This window comes from Euleptes europaea, chromosome 3 (assembly GCF_029931775.1).
Source record: "Euleptes europaea isolate rEulEur1 chromosome 3, rEulEur1.hap1, whole genome shotgun sequence".
Taxonomy (NCBI): domain Eukaryota; kingdom Metazoa; phylum Chordata; class Lepidosauria; order Squamata; family Sphaerodactylidae; genus Euleptes; species Euleptes europaea.
Window position 1 is genome coordinate 41,468,825 of NC_079314.1, and position 18,649 is coordinate 41,487,473.

General features: G+C 44.8%; 1 protein-coding gene across 1 annotated transcript; it reads right to left on the reverse strand.

Annotated features, from left to right (window-relative positions):
* Nucleotides 1-1,007: 1,007 nt before the first annotated feature.
* On the reverse strand, nucleotides 1,008-18,649 carry NUDT5 (nudix hydrolase 5). The gene is made up of 10 exons (XM_056846468.1): nucleotides 18,608-18,649; nucleotides 17,169-17,273; nucleotides 11,373-11,440; nucleotides 9,376-9,428; nucleotides 8,290-8,397; nucleotides 6,894-6,989; nucleotides 4,813-4,914; nucleotides 3,932-3,940; nucleotides 2,600-2,653; nucleotides 1,008-1,192 (listed from the first exon to the last, which is right to left on the reverse strand). Exons 1-10 carry the CDS (start codon nucleotides 18,647-18,649, stop codon nucleotides 1,083-1,085), a joined length of 747 nt encoding a protein of 248 aa, XP_056702446.1. The 3' UTR covers nucleotides 1,008-1,082.

Consider the following 18,649-nt stretch of genomic DNA (forward strand, 5'->3'; position numbering starts at 1 on the left):
TCAAGGTGTGCTACCCAAGTAATGTTCAGAGTGGCACAAACTGTAGGTTTATTATTGCAGACTTGGAAGGGAGGGGAGTGCACGACTTATGTAATGAGTCTTTACTAGGGCTTTTTTTTTGTGTAATGGCATTCATTCATACAGAGAACTGGCACCTTTTTTTCAGGGCTTTCCCAAGTCTGGGGTGGGAGGGGGGAAACGGGGGGAAACTGTAAAGAGTCTTATATTTAAGTGCTGGCACTTTTTAAAAAAAGAACTGGTCTTTACCAGAGTTCTGTTTTATGTTGCTGGAATGGACCAACACAGCTAGCCCTCTGGACTCACCTAAGGCCACCTGATTATCTCTTGCTAGAAAGTGAGATTTGAACTGGACACCTTCTCATTTCAATATAGCTTAACTACCCAAAGCCTCTTTAAAAAAAATGAAAAAAGGTCAGCCATGAAGCAAGCAAAGATTCAGGCATGACCCCAAGAGGGCAGCGTGTGGAGCCTGACTGCTGCTTGTGTTCGTTTTAGCCATGCAGAATTCACAGCCACAAGACATGACATTTGGGCTAGTGTCTTGGAGGGAGAAGGTCCGGCTGCTATATCCATCTGACCAAAGTGCTCTGAATTCCATGGCTATATTACTAGCTGTGCTAGTGATAAGTTCTTGGGTGAACCTATGCTACAATTAGAAGTTTCTTGTACAATTAGAAGTTTCTTGTGCAACGAGGGCAGCTGCTTCAGCAATGCATTTAGGTAGTTCAGAGAAAGGAAAGCCATTTCCAAAAAAGCAAGATCTCAAACCAGTGAAAGACAGACCTTTCAAACTTTGAATCTCCAGTAATAAAGTGTAGACATGATCCTATAGACAGCATGTAAGACATTTATTTTTCTCAGACAATTCTAGTCAGTCAGATACCAAAAGTGAATTAAGAGGAATGCAGTCTTTCAGACAGTAAGACTACCCTTCCATGGTTGTCTTAAGGATTGCCGTTGGATGGAACTGAGTACCTTCGGTGAAAAGTTGCCATTGTGGGATCTTCACAGCCCTTCGACGTGATAAAGGAAAAGCTTCCAAAGGACTAAAAATGACACCGTCAGAATTTCATGAATGGTACTTGAAACGGTGTGTCTGTTGCATGCTTCAAGGCCAAAGCATAAGTATAAACTCTGGCATCCACTATAAGGTGCTCTACTGCCACCAGCTCTGGGGGGAAAAAATTTTTTAGAACAGGCTTCACTAAAAAGAGCACAATCTATGTGCACATCATGGGATTTCTCTCATATGCACTGAATACAGTTCAAACAACTATTAGACACTCGGTTAAAGGCAGAATTCAGAACGCAACATTTCAGCCTAATGCAGATATTCCTTCTAAGAAGAAGAAGAGTTGGTTTGTATATGCCGACTTTCTCTACCACGTAAAGGAGACTAAAACTGGCTTACAATCACCTTCCCCGCAACCAACACCCTGTGAGGTAGGTGGGGCTGAGAGAGTGTGACTAGCCCAAGGTCACCCAGCTGGCTCCATGTGCAGGAGTGGGAAAACAAATCCAGTTCACCAGATTAGCATCCGCTGCTGATGTGGAGGAGTGGGGAAGCAAACCTGGTTCTCCAGATCAGAGTCCACCACTCCAAACCACCGCACCACGCTGGCTCTCTAAGGCATAGTTGCAAGCCAAAGCACATTTGTACACTAAAAATAAGTATTCTTTTTATGTATGGTTTTTTTGTGGCACCGCTCTTGCTGGACTGGACCCCTGAAGACTGCAGGTGGGGGAACGGTATGTTCAAATGCTCTGCCAGATGACAACCTTTCCATATACAGAACACTAGCATATCAGTGCAACAGGTTGGCGTTTTCCCTGACATACTATATTTTTATATGCAGTGAGGTTGGTTTTTATATATACGAGAGAGAATGTAAACATGACACTCCAACTGCAGGCTGAAGTAGTGCAGTGCAGCAAGAGCAATGCCACAACTCTCCTGATTGTGTAATTGTTCAACTCCTCTTCATTAAAAAAAACAGCCATTTGCCTAGGCTATTACTTTCTTTTCCAGCATCTTTTTTGCTAAACCGCCACACTTTAAAAAAAAATGATTTTGGCTTCACAGGCAGTCATTGGGAAGGATCATTCTGATGGGAGCACATAGAGTGGCCTGGATCCAGCCATGCCTAACCTACGGATGGCATCCTAGGTTTTAAAAAAATGTAGTTACAGACACCTCGGACGATGCTGAAGCTTTTAGCCATCCGAACTATTTAAAAGTGAGCACTGAAGTGTTGAGTGCTTTTAGGCAAGCCAGAACGACCCATGGGGAGAGTGGAACAGAATTCAAATCTGGATTCTACCACGCGCTTCCCAAGCTTGTGAAGACATGAAAAAAAACCCAAAAAGCAGACTTATTGCTGAGTTACTGGGACGGTAACAGAAATACAGACTAAGTACTCCTGCTAAGAAGACTGATGCCATGTAAGTGAAATTTCATGATGAAAAGCAACTCTTCTCTGGCAAACCATAGTCACACAATCTCACAGAAAATCCTGACGAAGCTCATATCTGAGACATCTGCCAAAGTCTGAAGCTTTCCTTCACTGGCTACACTTACCCTCAATTCTCTGCAAGAAATCATTCTTCGGTAGCGTAACTACTTCCACAAATTCTGACGGGAAAAAGAATCGGAAAAATCAAGTCACAACTTCATTTTTGCTATATTCTACAAGGCAACCTCCTTTTAATCTAAAAAAAAAAAAATTAAAAATAATGTGAGAGTTAACTATTTTAGGACCCAGAAGGAAATTGGGACCAGGCTAGCCTCTGGGCTCCTCAAGACAGTTTCAAAGTCACATTGAAGAAGACAGACCATCGTGACTCTGTCTCCTGGCTAAGGGCTTCACAGCCTCCACCAAGGTCTTCTACAAATGCCTGCCTGCCCCACAAGCCATTGGAGACGAAGAACAGCCCCAGTGACTGCAAGGAGGGTGAGAGAAGATAGCATTTTATACTAGGATAATCGGGCAAAATAATTATTAACATTGTTTAGAACTGTGATTTCCCTGGAGGGTCACTCTTGAGAAATGATCAGTGAGTGGAAGGTTTGTGCCTCCCCCGCTCCCCCCAGCCAGGTCCACTGCTGCAGATGCCACTCTCCCCACAGCTCTTTGGCCTCCACAGGGAGCCACTAACAGGGGTCTGGCTTCAGCCCAAGGGCCTCAGTGGCTGGGCCCAGCATTGCAGTTGGCTGCTGCTGAGAAGAGTTGGTTTTTATATGCCAACTTTCTCTGCCACCTAAGGAAGAATCAAACCGGCTTACAATCACCTTTCCTTCCCCTCCCCGCAACAAACACCCTATGAGATAGGTGGGGCTGAGAGAGCTGTGACTAACCCATAGTCACCCAGCTGGTTTCAGATGCAGGAGTGGGGAAACCAACCCAGTTCACCAGATTAACGTCCGCCACTCATGTGGAGGACTGGGGAATCAAACCCAGTTCTCCAGATCAGAGTCCACCGCTCCAAACCACCACTCTTAACCACTACACCATGCTGGCTTTCAAGACCCTAGAAATCACAAAAATCCTTTCTTTTTACTTTCCAATGTGACTTAAAAATATTTCTTTGAAGGGATTGAAACAAGTATTAACAGACTGGATTTAAGATCCCTTTCTGGCAGATCATCCTAGATGTCCATCTCATCTCTAGAAGCACTAGGAATCCTTTTGAATCATCACTGCGGCTCACACACCTACCAGTGGATTATTGAAAAATCCAAAAACAGGAACAAAAGCTGGGTAATGCCTTTGATTTAGGACCAACCAAAATGACACAAAATAGAGTGCAAGGAAATTACAGCTACTAACCACCAGTACAAATATCTTGAAAGTCAACAAGCAGCATACTTATCTGCTGTTCCAGCTACAGTGAACTTAAGTATACCACATACCTCCTTCACCTATATACAGAAAACAAAAAGCACACAGTCAGGAAATTGCATGTTTGGGGGCATTAGATCCTGAACGTTTGCATTACAGCTCTCTTGCAGCATCCTGCTTTGGGATGTCACCTGACCAGAGAGGTTTGCTGTTTTTCACATGCCTAAGCATGTTTTGTCTTGTTTTGTTTTGGTGTCACGACTACTAAGGCTCCAGAGGCCAAGAGAAATATCCTCTTAGGTCTCCAAAGAGGAGCAAATCTGGGTGGTTGAAAAGAAAGACGCACAGATTTCAGGACTACTGAAGAGGTGATTGACTTTCCGACCTATCAGACAAGATCCTTCAGTCTGAATTTATACAGGATGTCCTTCCCAAGCATAAAAGCCAGCTACTCAAGAATATCTGAGAACCACAAGACCAAGAAAGCCACTTCTGTCTCCACAGAACTCCACCTTTCAGTTTCTTTCCCAGCAGCCCTAATCACAACCTGGGCCTGTTTCCATCCTCCCTGCCCTTCAGTTCAACTCTATTGAACAACCCTTCCCGTTCCCCAGTCCTCCGCCACCAGCAGGCCTCCCTTCCTTGTGCCCCGAAGTACCTCTCTTTGGTCTCCTCAGCTGACGCCCTCCAAGACACACACCAGCTGCTTCACTTGACCTCCAGTCCCAGGGGACCCCCTATGGGGGGTACACACATTGCACAGCAGCCTCCTGCCCCCTTGAAGCTACACTGGGACCAGTGTGTAGGGAGAAGAGGGAGGAAAGAATTCATTTGTCCCAGTTAAGAATTCATCTAACCCAAGGAGAGTGAACTACAGGTTTTCCTTCTAGTCTTTGAAACCATTATTTTGACACCAGGAAGAGAGAAACTGTTTGAAAGAGGATAGACTCACCAAGCCTTTGTTTGGGCTTCAGATTGACAGGAATGTCCCCATTGATGGTGACGGTCGCAATGTGTGACGTGCAGTTGGTCAAGCCCGGGTCCAAACACAGCGCTAAAAAAAAAGCATGTTGAGAAATGGGAACCAGAGGTCTGGAGAACTTCTGGAGCCAACACATCCTCCCTCATCCAAAGGCAGGCAAAGCTTTACTCCAACAAACAAAATGTACAAAGCACATTACGTAATCTATCATTACAAGGAACCAGACCCACAACTGTGCTGCATAACAGAGAACCATGCTGATGCCAGTCACCAGATTCTTCAGATCCAACAATCCCCAAGAATAAGCTGGGATCCAGAAACTTGGATGGTGCAGCAACTGGACTGCAACGGGCAGTGTGGCCGTGACTGGGGGCACGATCCTAAAGGATCCCCTTGGAGAGCTGCCCCTGTTGCACCCACTTCCCTGTGCGGGAGCTGCAGCAAGGGCTCTGCCAAGCTGCGGCAGGGGCCAGTGTGGAGGCAAGGGCTGTGCATCCTCCCAAGAGCAGGCATGCCTGGGATTTTCCCCTCTGTACAGGTGCTAGAGATGTTAGCGTCACTCCAACAGAGAATGTTTTTTTTTTTTTATGGTGTCCTAATTCTGGCATGTATTTATTGTAAGAAAGGTCATTACACTCTTGTGTGTGTGTGTCCTCTTTCCATTGGAATTTGCATCTACAGATTGCAAAATGCTTTGAATACATTGATTTGTTTAAGTTAAATTTTTGCTATCTTTCTGCTCCCCTTTGTCCCTTGCCCAAACAAGAAGCGTACTTTACTAATCTGGTGATGGGTCAAATAGACCCCAAAGCCAGCAACAAGAAAGAAAAAAAGAAGAAACTCTTGAGGATGCCATCAACTACCAAGAAAAAACCCTGTAGTAAGCATTTCCCTTTGACAGGAAAGGAACAGAACAGCCGCAAAGACACCATGAAGAGGAGGAGGAGGAAGAGGAGAAGACTTAGTTTTTATATGCCAACTTTCTCTACCACTTAAGGGAGGCTCAAACCGGCTTACAATTGCCTTCCCTTTCCCTCCCCACAACAGACACTCTGTGAGGTAGGTGAGGCTGAGTGTGACTAGCCCAAGGTCACCCAGCTGGCTTCATGTGGAGGAGTGGGGAAACCAATCCAGTTCACCCGATTAGCCTCCGCTGCTCATGTGGAGGAGTGGGGAATCAAACCCGGTTCTCCAGATCGGACTCCACTGCTCTTAACCAATACCCCATGCTGGTGCAAGAAAATTCAAGTCTGTCAATGTCACTCTACATCAGGAGTCACCAACCTTTTTAAGCCTGCAGGTACTTTTGGAATTCTGATACAGCGTGGTGGGTGTAGCCACAAAACGACTGCAGCGAGAGGCAAAGCCAGCTACCAAACGGCTGTTGCAGCTCACCTTCCGTCACATAGTGAAGAGCTTTGCGCTGTGGTGGCAGCAACTGCCAATCAAATCTCCAACGGCCCATCAGAAGCCTTGCTGGGCACCCACTTTCTAAAAACACTTGGTGGGCACCAGGAAAAATGTCTGTGGGTGCCATGGGCACCACGTTAAGGACCCTTGCTCCACATACTAATTTCAGTTTCCTTTTCAATGCCATTTGGGGTGGGGAGTGACCCCAGCACCTTCAGAGTATTCACTGCAATTTAAAAATATATATATACAGGGGACATGAAACAGTCCCTAAGGTTGAGGAACATGTGGCATGCAGAGCTGAATAGGCAGGAAAACAAGGTTTTATCAGTCCCACCCACTTCTCCAGGTCAATTTGATCTTGCTGTATAAATGCCACTATTTTTTTCTAAATCCTGGCCTTTTGAACAATTGTATGTATTTACTTCGTTTATACCCCTGCCCTTCTCCTCAATGGAGATCCAAAGCAGCTTCCATGATTCTTCTTTCCTGCATTATATCTTCACAACAATCCCGTGAGGCAGGTTAGGCTGAGACTGTATAACTGGCCCACGGTCACCCAGCAAGCTTCCATGGCAGAGTGGGGATTCAAATCTGGGTCTCCCAGATCCTAGTCTGACACTTTAACCACTATAGCACACCTGGAGAGCACTCAAGGATATCCCCTTTATATCCCGTTTCTTCCTCCAATTCCCGCAAAGCAGCGCACTCTGGAGTTTCATTTTCATCAATTAGGCCTGTAATGCAAATCAGAACTACAATCAGCTGTGATAAAAAGGGATGTTCTGATATCAGCAGGGCTAGGAAGACCTCCAGGTCCCATATGGAGGTCTGCAAACCTACCCACTGCCAAGAGACAGCTGTAATGCCATTTAGAGTGAAAAAAGGACTAAAGGTTTGAGAAATCCTGCAAGGCAAATCTGACACTGCTCACTGTGGTGGTTTATGCATGGGTACTTTCACTCACGTTCACACACCCCCATCTGTCTCGGTTGTTATGCATGTTGTCTCCATTAGAGATGACCTCGCTGCCAGCCCTCACAAATCCCGGGACTTCCCATTCCTCTGTTAACCCAATTCTTCCCTCTCTCCTGAGTTTAGCCCGGGTGAAATCTCTGTGCATAAGGCAAAGTGTGGGACATGCAAGCTTACTTTCGCTCATAGCCAATTACAAAGAAGCATGTCCAGAGGCAGGGATTCAAATACTTCCTCTTTCTGAGCAGAAGAAAGGCTTTTTAAAACCAAGGCTTGGATTTCTCCCCACCCCCTAATTTCTGATTGCTCCATCTTTCGTTTTATGTTCTTAAAATGCTTTTTATGCCGCAATTGGGTTTTCGGGGGGAGGGAACTTTTTTCTCACTACAGCCAATTACGAAGCAGCATTTCAAGGGGCGGGGACTCAAATACTTTCTGATTTGAGCCAGGAGACTGCTGGTGCATAGACTCCCAACAGGGAAGTGTGGGTCCAGCCAGCAACGAGCCTCAGGTAAAACTCCCATCCATAAACAACCTGTGTTTACAGTCTCTTAATAATAATCACAGCAAAAGCCTTCCCCAGTTTGTGATTTTCTGAAGCCCTGCTGTCTTCCCCATTCTCACAGTTGGGGGGGGGGGAAAGGAAGGTAGAAAGCAGCCAGCTCCGTAAGCCCCAGTGGGACTGGTCAGGTGCCATTTCCATTTGCCCAACCTCCTGCTGACCTGTTTACAACACAGCAGCTTGAGGCTTGGAACTCTATTACAGAGAAACAGTGATGCAAGGACACAGGCATTGGGAAGGATCATGTAAATATATATGCCTTGCCAAAAAAAAAGGGGGGGAGAGAAAGCACAAAACTGTCCTACTGCCATTCGTATGTTCTCAGGTTCTATTTCTTCCCCAAAAAAGTATATTGCAGAGGCCCTCAGAGCTGAGTTTCTGCTGAGGGGTTGGATTCAAAGACTATGGGTCTGTTTCTGAGTATAAGGTCTGCTTTGGAAAACAGCCATGGTCTCACATTAAAATTAGCAAACAGGAAACAAGGCAGAGCAGCCACTCACCTGCTGGGAACTCCAAGCAGTTCGCACCCATGGGAGGCCTAAACTGTTTCACTAGAACCACACAGTCATAGTGGAGAGTCCTTTGCAACACAGGAATAATAGTGACCGCTGCCAACACAGAGGAGAGAGTCATGAAAACATGTCCACAAAACGCACTGATGGAGGTTGGAAATGCCTTTGGCTATGCGTGCAACTGGTCTGCTCACGCTATCAGTTGAGAACACTGTTCTGGAACCCCTGAGTGCCACGGAGGATTCTGCAGTATGTTCTAAAGGACATGCTCAGTTTACACAGGAGGCATGCTTGGCCTCACTGTTGCTCTGCATGAACTGAAAGCATGAGTCCCCAAGCCCACTGCCGCAGCCCCACTGGGAAAGTTCAGCCATTGCAGGCCAGGTCCCTGTCCAGGAAACTCATCTGCCAATGACTGTGCTTCTCCTTGTAGAGCCCTTGAGAAACTGCCTCTCAAACACTATTTGAAAAACCCTGGTTTGAGGAGTCGGGGGTCCTTTTTTCAAGCTACCCTGGTACTCTGGCCACAAGCATCCAAGTGTGTGCTGAATAGGGTTGCCAGGTCCCTCTTCACCACCGGCAGGAGGTTTTGGGAGCAGAGCCTGAGGAGGGCGGGGTTTGGGGAAGGGAGGGACTTCAATGCCATAGAGTCCAATTGCCAAAGAGGCCATTTTCTCCAGGTGAATTGATCCCTGTCAGCTGGAGATCAGTTGTAACAGCAGGAGATCTCCAGCTAGTACCTGGAGGTTGGCAACCCTAGTGCTGAACCATGCTTGCTTGCATGGCACCTCCCTATCCAGACCACACCCATTTCAATAAAGGAGTGGGTTTGTTCCTTTTACTCCAGGAGCTGGTCTGGAGGTCTGTCGACACTCATTTCTGCTCATTACTAGGAGCAGTACAGCAAGCAAAAACTATCATAGAGGACAATTTCAACAATTCAAATATATTTATACGTGTGTACATGTTACAGTGAATATCTGGAGTTCGATGAATGTTTGGAAATAGTTCACCCACATTATGTGTATTCTGATTTCTTCGCATGTGTTATCAGACTTGAACTGACTTGCTTACCATCAGCTGAAACCCCTTCTCTTCTGGTTGTGCGCTTTACAGTCTCCCATACTCTGTTCAAATTGGAGGCAGAAGATTAAGGAGGCGTTAATTCCAAATATGAAACAGTTATTAAAGCCCTTTCCCACCAAGAGATCTCTCACTGCCATATGCTAAGGCCATTTGTAAACTGCAGGATTTGTGCAAGGTTTTATGGAGAATTTTCTGCTTCACAAGGCAGATTTCAAGGCATAATGCAGAGGTCGACATGCTAAAAAATAATAGCTCACCAAAACTTTGCACCAAGTCAACTCTACTCCTGCAACAACAAAAAGATGAATTCTGCAGCTTGAATAAAGCATGCAAATTAAACAAATTTGAATAGTGTGTTTTACTGTGCATAATTTACTCTGTTGTTGCTTGTCATCTTCCTATGTAACTTAAGACAAATAGGCAGCTGCACTGTAAATATAGGCATAACACCCCAAAGCAATTAAGATCAATGCTTACACTATGAAATATATTTGTTACCCTACATTTTTATCTCACCCTTTCTCCTAGAAGCTCAGTACAGTCTGTGATATCCCCCATCCCCCACATTTACACATTTTATCCTCAAAACAACTGAGTAGTATAAGACTGATCAGTCTAAAGTCACCTAGCTAGTTCTGTGGCTATGAGGATTTGAGCGAAAGTTAAGAAAAACTTTAGAAAATAACTAAAATGTACAACCCTGCCCAAATACTTTATAATCTAAATGTCAAAAAAGGGGAGACAAGGGTTAGAAGCACGACTTCAACTGAAGCAGCAGAGACAGAGAACATTGCAACATACCGGCAGTGACTCCAAATTACCAAAGTAAGCCAGGTCTCTGATGCCAACATCTAATGGCAGCATGTTAAGGTGCACACCTTACTTTATTCTCTTGAGTTCACTCTTTAATGTGTGTTCTTATTCACCTTAACTTCACTGATCTCATGCTAAGGATGGACAGGACACAGGAATCTTAAGGTTCAAAGCCTTCTCAGGCCCCTTATGAGAATGACAAGGACTTTGGGGTTGGACATCGTTAATATGCAGATCACCACTCAGCTCTGTATTTAATTATCTAAGATCCAGATACATCCACCTTGGTTATGAGCCAAGAGGCTAAGGCAGAACCAGCTGAAGCTGAATCCAAATAAGAAAGAGGTGATGCTGGTTGGGAAGGCTGATGTTTCAGCCAGCTTGGATCCACAAGGTGGATGGAGTGGAGTCTCAATTTGCAGAGCAAGTTAAGAGCTGGTTAAGAACTTGAGGATGTTCGTGGACCCAGCCTTACGGTTTGAAAAGGAGGTTCATGCAGTAGCCCTGAGTTTCAATCAGTTGAATCTAGTTCACCAACTTTCCCATTTCTTAGACTCAAATAACCTCACTACGCTAAACCATAGTTTTATAACCCTGTGATTGGACCATTGTTGACACGCACTGTATGGGACCACCCTTGAAGACGAGCTGGAAACTTTAGTTGGTTCAGAATGCAGCAGCCCGATTATTGTCAGGGGTTAACCAATGGAAACATATCTTGCCTATTATAAAACATCTACATTGGCTGCTGGTTTATTTCTGAGTTCAATTCAAGGTGCTGGTTATGACCATTAAAGTTTTTCACAGCCTAGGACCTACATATTTAAGGACAGTCTCTCCCCATGTGTCCCTATGCACCAGCTTTGGTCCTCTGACTGCTTCCTTCAGGTTGTTCTCCTGCTTGAGGCTGCCCACTTGGCATCAACCAGAGCCCAGCACCATAGAACAACCATCCCTACTGCTCTGCAGTGGTGTCAAGTGTTTTTCAGGGAAGTTGGTTCGGTATTACTGAGCTTTTCTCACTGAAGAAATCCCTGATAAGTATCTGATTCTAAGGGATAAAAGGAAAGGATAAGCCTCTGATGCCCAGACGTTTCCTAGAGCACAGTATCAAACCCAGTACCTTAGGAAAGAGATACAAGGGTATGGACTGATAAAGAAAAAAGTCTTACCTTGTTTTACCTGTGGGATCGACATACGTTGTTTGTTCAAGCTTCACCCACTTTCTCTCTGTAATAGTCTAAAAATGGAGAATCGTCAATTAAATGAGTGAAAAATTAGCATCCTGATTCTGAACAACAAATATTAATGCTTTCCTGCTAGCGATACTGTAACCAGTATGGAAAACTGAAGCCAAAGACAAGAACATCTCTTTGAATTTTATCTGTAGATGCAGAAGGACAATTGTTTTCTCTTTGCAAAGGTGAGAGGTTTCCATCATTTACACAATATGAAATGAGTTAAAAAGTGCCCACCATGAATACTGAAAGACACGTTTAAGTTCAAAATTAAGAGAACCATCTACATTTTGCTTTATTCATCCTAGGGAAAAGGTCATATACCTGTCTCAGGAATCCTTGCAAGCTTGAACATATGAGAACATTTATCTGTCTTTTTAATAGCTACAACATTGAGAATGAAAATGTGGAATAATAGTTCTGGGACATTATGTCTGAACTGTTTTTCATGGACAGTGCTAGAATTTTGCCCACCAGTGAGTACATGTAACCAAAAGTATATGAACTTTGTGGAGAAGGACTTTCCCCCTTCTGCTGCAATCCACTGAACCCCACCCAACGTTTTGTTCTTGGTGGTCAGAAGACCCTCTGCAACAGCATCAGGGCAAAGTTGGGGTCTGCAGTGGGAGGGGGGAATTGCTGGAAACTGCTGCTCCTTCCTCTGAAGTCTTAAGTGGCATTAAGTCTTCCGAACTGTGTGGCTGGATACATGCCACGGTTTTATCTTTACAATGGTGACAAATGCATGGTTTGTTTGCAATGTGAAATTAATTCAGAAATGCTCTAGATCAGGGGTGGGGAACCTTTTTCCTGCCAAGGGCCATTTGCACATTTATGACATCATTCACGGGCCATACCAGATGTAGATCTCCCGGTGTGGGGGGGGAGAGGCTAGGGTTACCAGGTCTCCAGCCACTACCTGGAGGTTGGCAACCCCAGGGGAGGCCACACAGACGGCCTGCAGGGCACCCCCGCTCCCCCCTCCCAGGTGGGAGGGCAGCCAGCGGTGGGCCCAAGCAAACGAGGCGCCAGGGGGACGCACCCCATAGTTGATCAGCAAGGGAGGAAGGGAAGAAGGAAAACAGAGAAATAGGAAAAGGGAGGGAGGGAGAAAGAGAAAGAAAGGGAGAAAGAAATGGAGAGAGGGGGAGAAAGAAAGAAAATGATGGAGGGAAAGAAAGAAAAGGACGGAGGGAGACAAAGACAGAGACAGAAAGAGGGAGAGAAAGGAGAGTGACAGAAAAAGAGGAAGAGAGAAAAGCCTTCCTCCCCACACACACACTCGCCAACCCCGGGCAGCCAGGCCCCAGCCTCCCCACACACACGGCGGCGCACGGAACCCCGGGCGACCGGGCCCCAGTCTCCATAACCTCTCCCCCCAGAGTCCACAAAAGCCCCCCCCCCCCAAAGCCCAATCGGATCCCGCATGCATGCTCTGCCACCGGGAGCCGCCAGCCTCTTCCCCCCCTCTCGCTGCTCAACAGCCGACAGGCAGCGAGAGGGGCTTACAATGTAAGGAGCAGCCTTGGGGGAAGCATCCCTCCCCTCTCCTCTCGCCGACCAAAAGCTGACAGTTGGCGAGAGGAGGTCCAAAGGGCGTCGCAGCGCCCCTGTAAGCCACAGCCCCAGGAACACCCTCGGGGAGGACCGCCCTGCACCCCGCCTCCGCGGCAGTGCCCTGGAGCTCCTAAGGGCCACAAAAATGTCCTTGGGGGCCGCATACAGCCCCCGGGCCTGAGGTTCCCCATCCCTGCTCTAGATGAATCAACTTAGCATATTATGTTCCTCTCCAACAAAACAAGGTGTGAACGCAAGCACGTATGCAGATTCAAGATTGTTTGCCTTTGTGGACTTGCTGGAGACTAATTAGCTAATTCCACAGGTGAAGCTCTCTCATGACTGAGGTTTGGTCATATATTTCCAAGTTTATTCATTTAGAATTGATTTTATGCCAACTCTTCAGGGAACCAGCCTGAGGCCACTTATAAAACACATCATAATGAAACCATGAAGTATTAAAAGTTGTTAATTAAAACCCAAGATTCAAATCTCAGCTGGAGCATAAAAACATAAACCACCGAGGCGCTTAAAATTCATGTAACCGTTTTTAAGTTTTAAAAGCACACTATAAAGAGGGTATTAAAACATCAGCCTCTTAGTCTGGGTAAGCAGAAACATTTTGGCCTGTCACCTAAAAGAGTTGCTGTAAGGACCAGACACAGCCAACAATACTGGAGGTAGAGCTGCTAAAGGGTTAAACATTTGTTTTAGTGGGATAGTCAGGCTAGTCTATGGCAGCAAGACAAAACACTGGGATTTTAAAGACTAATGTTTATTCAATATGAATTTTTAGCATATTAACAGTTTTAAATGATTAATCAATGATGAAATGATCATCTTTCCATAAATCAGCGTATTACCAAGCAAGAACAAAACCCACATTTTGCATCATAAATTAGACACATGAAATGTCAGGTCTGCCTGTGAGCTGTGGCACAATCTAGCCTGTTTTTCCATTCTGTCGAATGAGCGACAGCATGGAATAACAGTAATCGGCTAACATTTGCAAGGATCAAGATGGTGCATCTGTGTGGCCTAAATAGTTGCAGAACTCACAGTGACTGTGTTTGAAGCATATGGATTCTACTTGCTGTTGGAATAGATGGGCCCTAGGTTTGACCCAGCAAGGCAATTTGCATGTTTTTATAGCTTGTTGTTATGTCTACCAGTAAACTGGGAGGAGAGCCAGCGTGGTGTAGTGGTTAAGAGTGGTGGATTCTAATCTGGAAGACAGGGTTCGATTCCCCACTTCTCCACGTGAAGCCTGCTGGGTGACCTTGCGCCAGTCACCGTTCTTTCAGAACTCTTTCAGCCCATGCAGAGCTAGGCAATGGCAAAGCACCTCTGAACAGGGTCGCCATAAGTCAGCTGTGATTTTATGGCACTTTCTGCCATTACCAGGTAGAGGATCTTAATCTATATGCAGTTCATGCATTAGTCAATTAACGTTATCCACTCAAACGTGCAGATCTACTTGAAAGAAGCAATTTAAGAGGACAGAACAAAACCAGCAGGAGAGAATCAGTGCTGAAAGCCCAACCTCTGAGGGCCATTAAGAACTGGTTGTCCAAGCAAATCTGGAACCCAGAATGGAAGGAGAACTTTCAGCCTCAGCAATCATTCATGACCTTAGGAGGAGGAGAAACATCAGCTACAAAGAGAGAGAGGAGAAAATAGTAATCCAGCAAAAGGAACAGCAGAACTCTAAAGGAGAAAGCAAGCAAAGTTGTGCTGAAGACATTAATAACAGATTATACCGCACTGGAAGGTACGTTCCAATAAATAAATACAAATGAGGAAAGTACCAGCAATGTGATAAAGGGGCCATCAGATGGAATGAGTGCCCGATTCAATAGCTGGCCTTGGGGAACTCTGGGTTCACCTTCAGTTGTTTTAGATGAGCTGCTTAACCACTAAGGGGGGGAAACTGGGGGGGGGGAGCTTCATCTTCCAGACTCACAAAAAGTGTGCATATTTCTGGGCAAATGTTGAAAGAAATCACTGGGTGCGTTTTGAAAAGGTGCTGCACCAGACAGTGACCAAGCAGTAGTAAAGATTGGGCAATTATCTGCAGTATTACACAAAATTGTAATATTGTAATGCCGTTGTATAGATCTTAGGTGTGGTCTCATTTTGAATATTGCATGCAGGGACTTCAGCATGTCCACATGGCCAGGGACAATGGAAGAAGTCTCGAGTCTGAGAACAAAGGTAATGCTGCACTTTTAAACGCTGTAACCTAGCATAGTTTTTGCTCTTTTTATTTCCTAAAAAAAAAGAAAGAAAAACGAACAAAAAAACTTAGGTAGTATAAACATAAAAACAAAAATATAACAATGGTGGTGGACTAGACATAAGTTTCTATAAATGTTTTCCAGATATCTAAAAACAAATCCATGCGCCATCGCCGTCTATATGTTGTATGTTCAAATACTGATAGAATTCTAAGGTCCTCTATCCATTGATTTACCAGAGTTGGGCTTTTATCTTTCAAGTGTTGTAATATAAGTCATTTAGCTTTAGTAAGAGCACGGAGGGTTCTATCGTAGTTAAACATCATTTAGGACTGAGTAAAGGGTGAAAGGATTGCATGTTTTCCCCTTTTCTTTGTACCTTTGCTCAGTCTGATGCTTGTACCAGCATAGTGTAGTGGTTAAGAGCGGTGGTTTGGAGCAGTGGAGTCTGATCTGGAGAACCGGGTTTGATTCCCCACTCCTCCACATGAGCGGCAGAGGCTGATCTGGTGAGCCGGGTTGGTTTCCCCACTCCTACAAACGAAGCCAGCTGGGTGACCTTGGCCTAGTCACAGCTCTGATAGAGCTCCCTCAGCCCCACCTACCTCACAGGGTGTCTGTTGTGGGGAGGGGAAGGGAAGGAGATTGTAAGCAAGTTTGATTCTGCCTTAAGTGGTAGAGAAAGTCAGCATTTAAAAACCAACTCTTCTTCTTCTACTACTATTTGTACTTTTCATTTTTATTAAACTTTCTTATATTTTGAATGTTCTAAGCCTGATCTCTGTAACCACACCACAACTATTTGGTCTTACCATCTGAAGTGTGGTGACTGGGAGGGGAAGTGGGTAAGCTCACCATCCTTGCAGCACAATACTCAAAACTACAAAGTTGCAATAAATCGTCCCTACACTAGATAGTAGTAACAAAGCTGTAGACATAGAAACTAGGCAAATCCTCTAAATAGCAACATAGATTTAGAGCGCTAAATGTGTAGCTCATCTAGCAAGAGACACTCTCAAGAGCTTCTGGTGGCAGCTGTTACTTCCCAGTTTGGTTTTGATGCCCCACCCCAAAAGTAAAGGAAATGGGTGGCATTGCTGAATAGAAACTTGGGACGGCCACAGGGTTTTCCAACCTCCTGAGAACAGCTTGCAAGTCCTTTCCTTCACATGGGCCATCTACATTTTTAATGACAGAAAATGCAAACAATGACCATTTGCAAAGCACCAATTAAAGAGCTGAGTATGAGAGTCGACAGATCCACAGATGATCAAAAAGTTTTCTCCACAGAGCTGTGGACTTACACACATGGGAGAAAGTCCCATCTTGCTCAGCATCACAACTTCTTCTGAAGATAAAAAGAATCTCATGCATGAGCTGTTTGATGTAAATAGTGGCATATCAGAACACAAACTGTAGTCAGATCTTTCAGAGTCAACAGAAACATGACTTCTGGCTTCTAGGACTCTCTTAATGTAACTGAATTATCTTCAGTGCTGACAACCTGGTTACTATCTAGGACACGTGTAAGAGCATGTCCATTCCACCAACTTCAATGGGACAGAGCAGCACTCATTTGTGTCTGATCATGACCAAGGAAGAGAAAATGGCAGAATGCCTCTTTATCAGAACCCCTTTAGTGCAGATCCTTTCTCATTTCCAACATATCTCACAATCCCTGTTTCTTGAACAATCACAAAGAATAACTCCCACTCCCCCAATATTATGGCTCTTATCCTGACAAAAAGTAAGACCTGCAAGATCTCCGCTTAAGTTAAAAAGGGTCCTGTTAATGCATGAAAATTATTTTTGTATTCTCACCAGCAGGAAATACTGCATTTGTGAGAACAAAAATATATTGTATTGTACAGCCCAACAACTGCACAAAAGAATGTAGCTTTGAAATAATATGCCCCCCAAAAATCCCAGTGCCTACCTCTTCTTTAAGGATGGATTCCTGGGTGGATTTCGGAGCCTGAGTGGATGCTTCTTCTTCCATTTTCAGGGCTGCTGGTCTGTCACCCCCAGCACAAAGTCTGCCCTGTTACAAACCAGAGTCAATATTTGCCTTCAGGGTCAAGTCAGACCATTCATCCTTTTTTATTTTAAATGGAAAAAATTACTCCTGCAGCAAATGTTAACACAACAAGTGTCCACAACTTCAAGCGCATAATACACTGGTTAACTGGACACTGGATGATCTTTGGCCAGTTGTATCTCACCAGATGTTGCCTTCAGACAACATTCTGCCTTCATCTCAACAGAATGTTTGATCAATAGGATGGTGCCACGGAACCCAAATGAGATCAGAAGATAATCTAGGCCAAAATGCAGAACTAGGATCACAATTTTTTCCTGAACAGGTTGTAACTTAGCTTAGGGTAACGATATTCATCATTTTGTTAGTTCAGACTTCTGATTAATTAAAAGGTGCCTCCTGACTTGATAGGAGAGTGGATTAATTTTTGTAACACAAGTTAAAAAAAACTTTCAAAACCTGTTGGTAGAAGGCACCATTTTAGAAGAGGCCTGCACCGTTGATACCATAAGGGAACCCCATATTTTAGTAAGGGAACCCCACATTTTAGTAAAATTAAGATGGGGCTCCTGGACAATTCCAGCCTTAATGTACTTCCAACCATAACAAAAGGGAAGCAGCCTGAATAGGTCTACCTGAGAGGTGAAGGAATTACTCCCTTCCCCACTCAAAAATGCAGGTGATATCTCAAGGATTAACTATGATCCAGTGCACAAAAGGATCTAGCTGGTAATCATCCCTATCTTAAGCCTATTGTTTTCCCAGGATACAATCATCAGTTCACACCCAGTTCTTTGTCCACTCTCTAGACCAGCCAGAGACCAGTTTGTTCCAGTTGTACACCCCCAGCCTTCGTTGTGTCACTTTTTCACCTATAATTTTCCCGTCTGGCAGTTAAATTCAAATTGGCCAGTAAGATTCAAAAAATGTTTGGCTCCAAATCAACATTTTTACATTATAAATACAGCCCCCCCCCGCAAACCCCAGAATTTTGCAGTAACAGCCATTCTGTTGTAGTAGCAGCCATTCTCCTGAACTTCCTCGCTACTGCCCCTCCATAGCATGAACACAGGAGCCTTTAAGAGCTGGAGCCGACCTCAGATCTCTGCCCTGATTCTTCCTTCTTCCTCCAAGCCGGATCCCCAGGGCCCCCTCACCACATCAGACCGGCTTGTATGTTTTTATTTGGCCATCTTTATAATGTGCTTTTATTGCTTAGGTATTAGGTTGTCTAGAGTTAAGGTCTGCAGTGGGGGGGGGGGCAGTGAGCCTGCAGCCCTCTGAGTGCCTTCTGCTTTTCTTGATCTATTTTTCTAAATAAAGGTTTAGACCGATACTTTTTTCACCTGCTTTATTTCTGGGAACTTTTGCATTCCCAT

Coding starts and splice junctions, on each gene's coding strand:
- NUDT5 (XM_056846468.1), bottom strand. CDS start 18,649: ATGGGAATGCAAAAGTTCCCAGAAATAAAGCAGGTGAAAAAA. Junction 8,398..9,375: donor AGAAGGGGTTTCAGCTGATG/GTAAGCAAGTCA, acceptor CTGTGTTGGCAG/CGGTCACTATTATTCCTGTG. Junction 6,990..8,289: donor CTGCTTGGAGTTCCCAGCAG/GTGAGTGGCTGC, acceptor TTTGCATTACAG/GCCTAATTGATGAAAATGAA.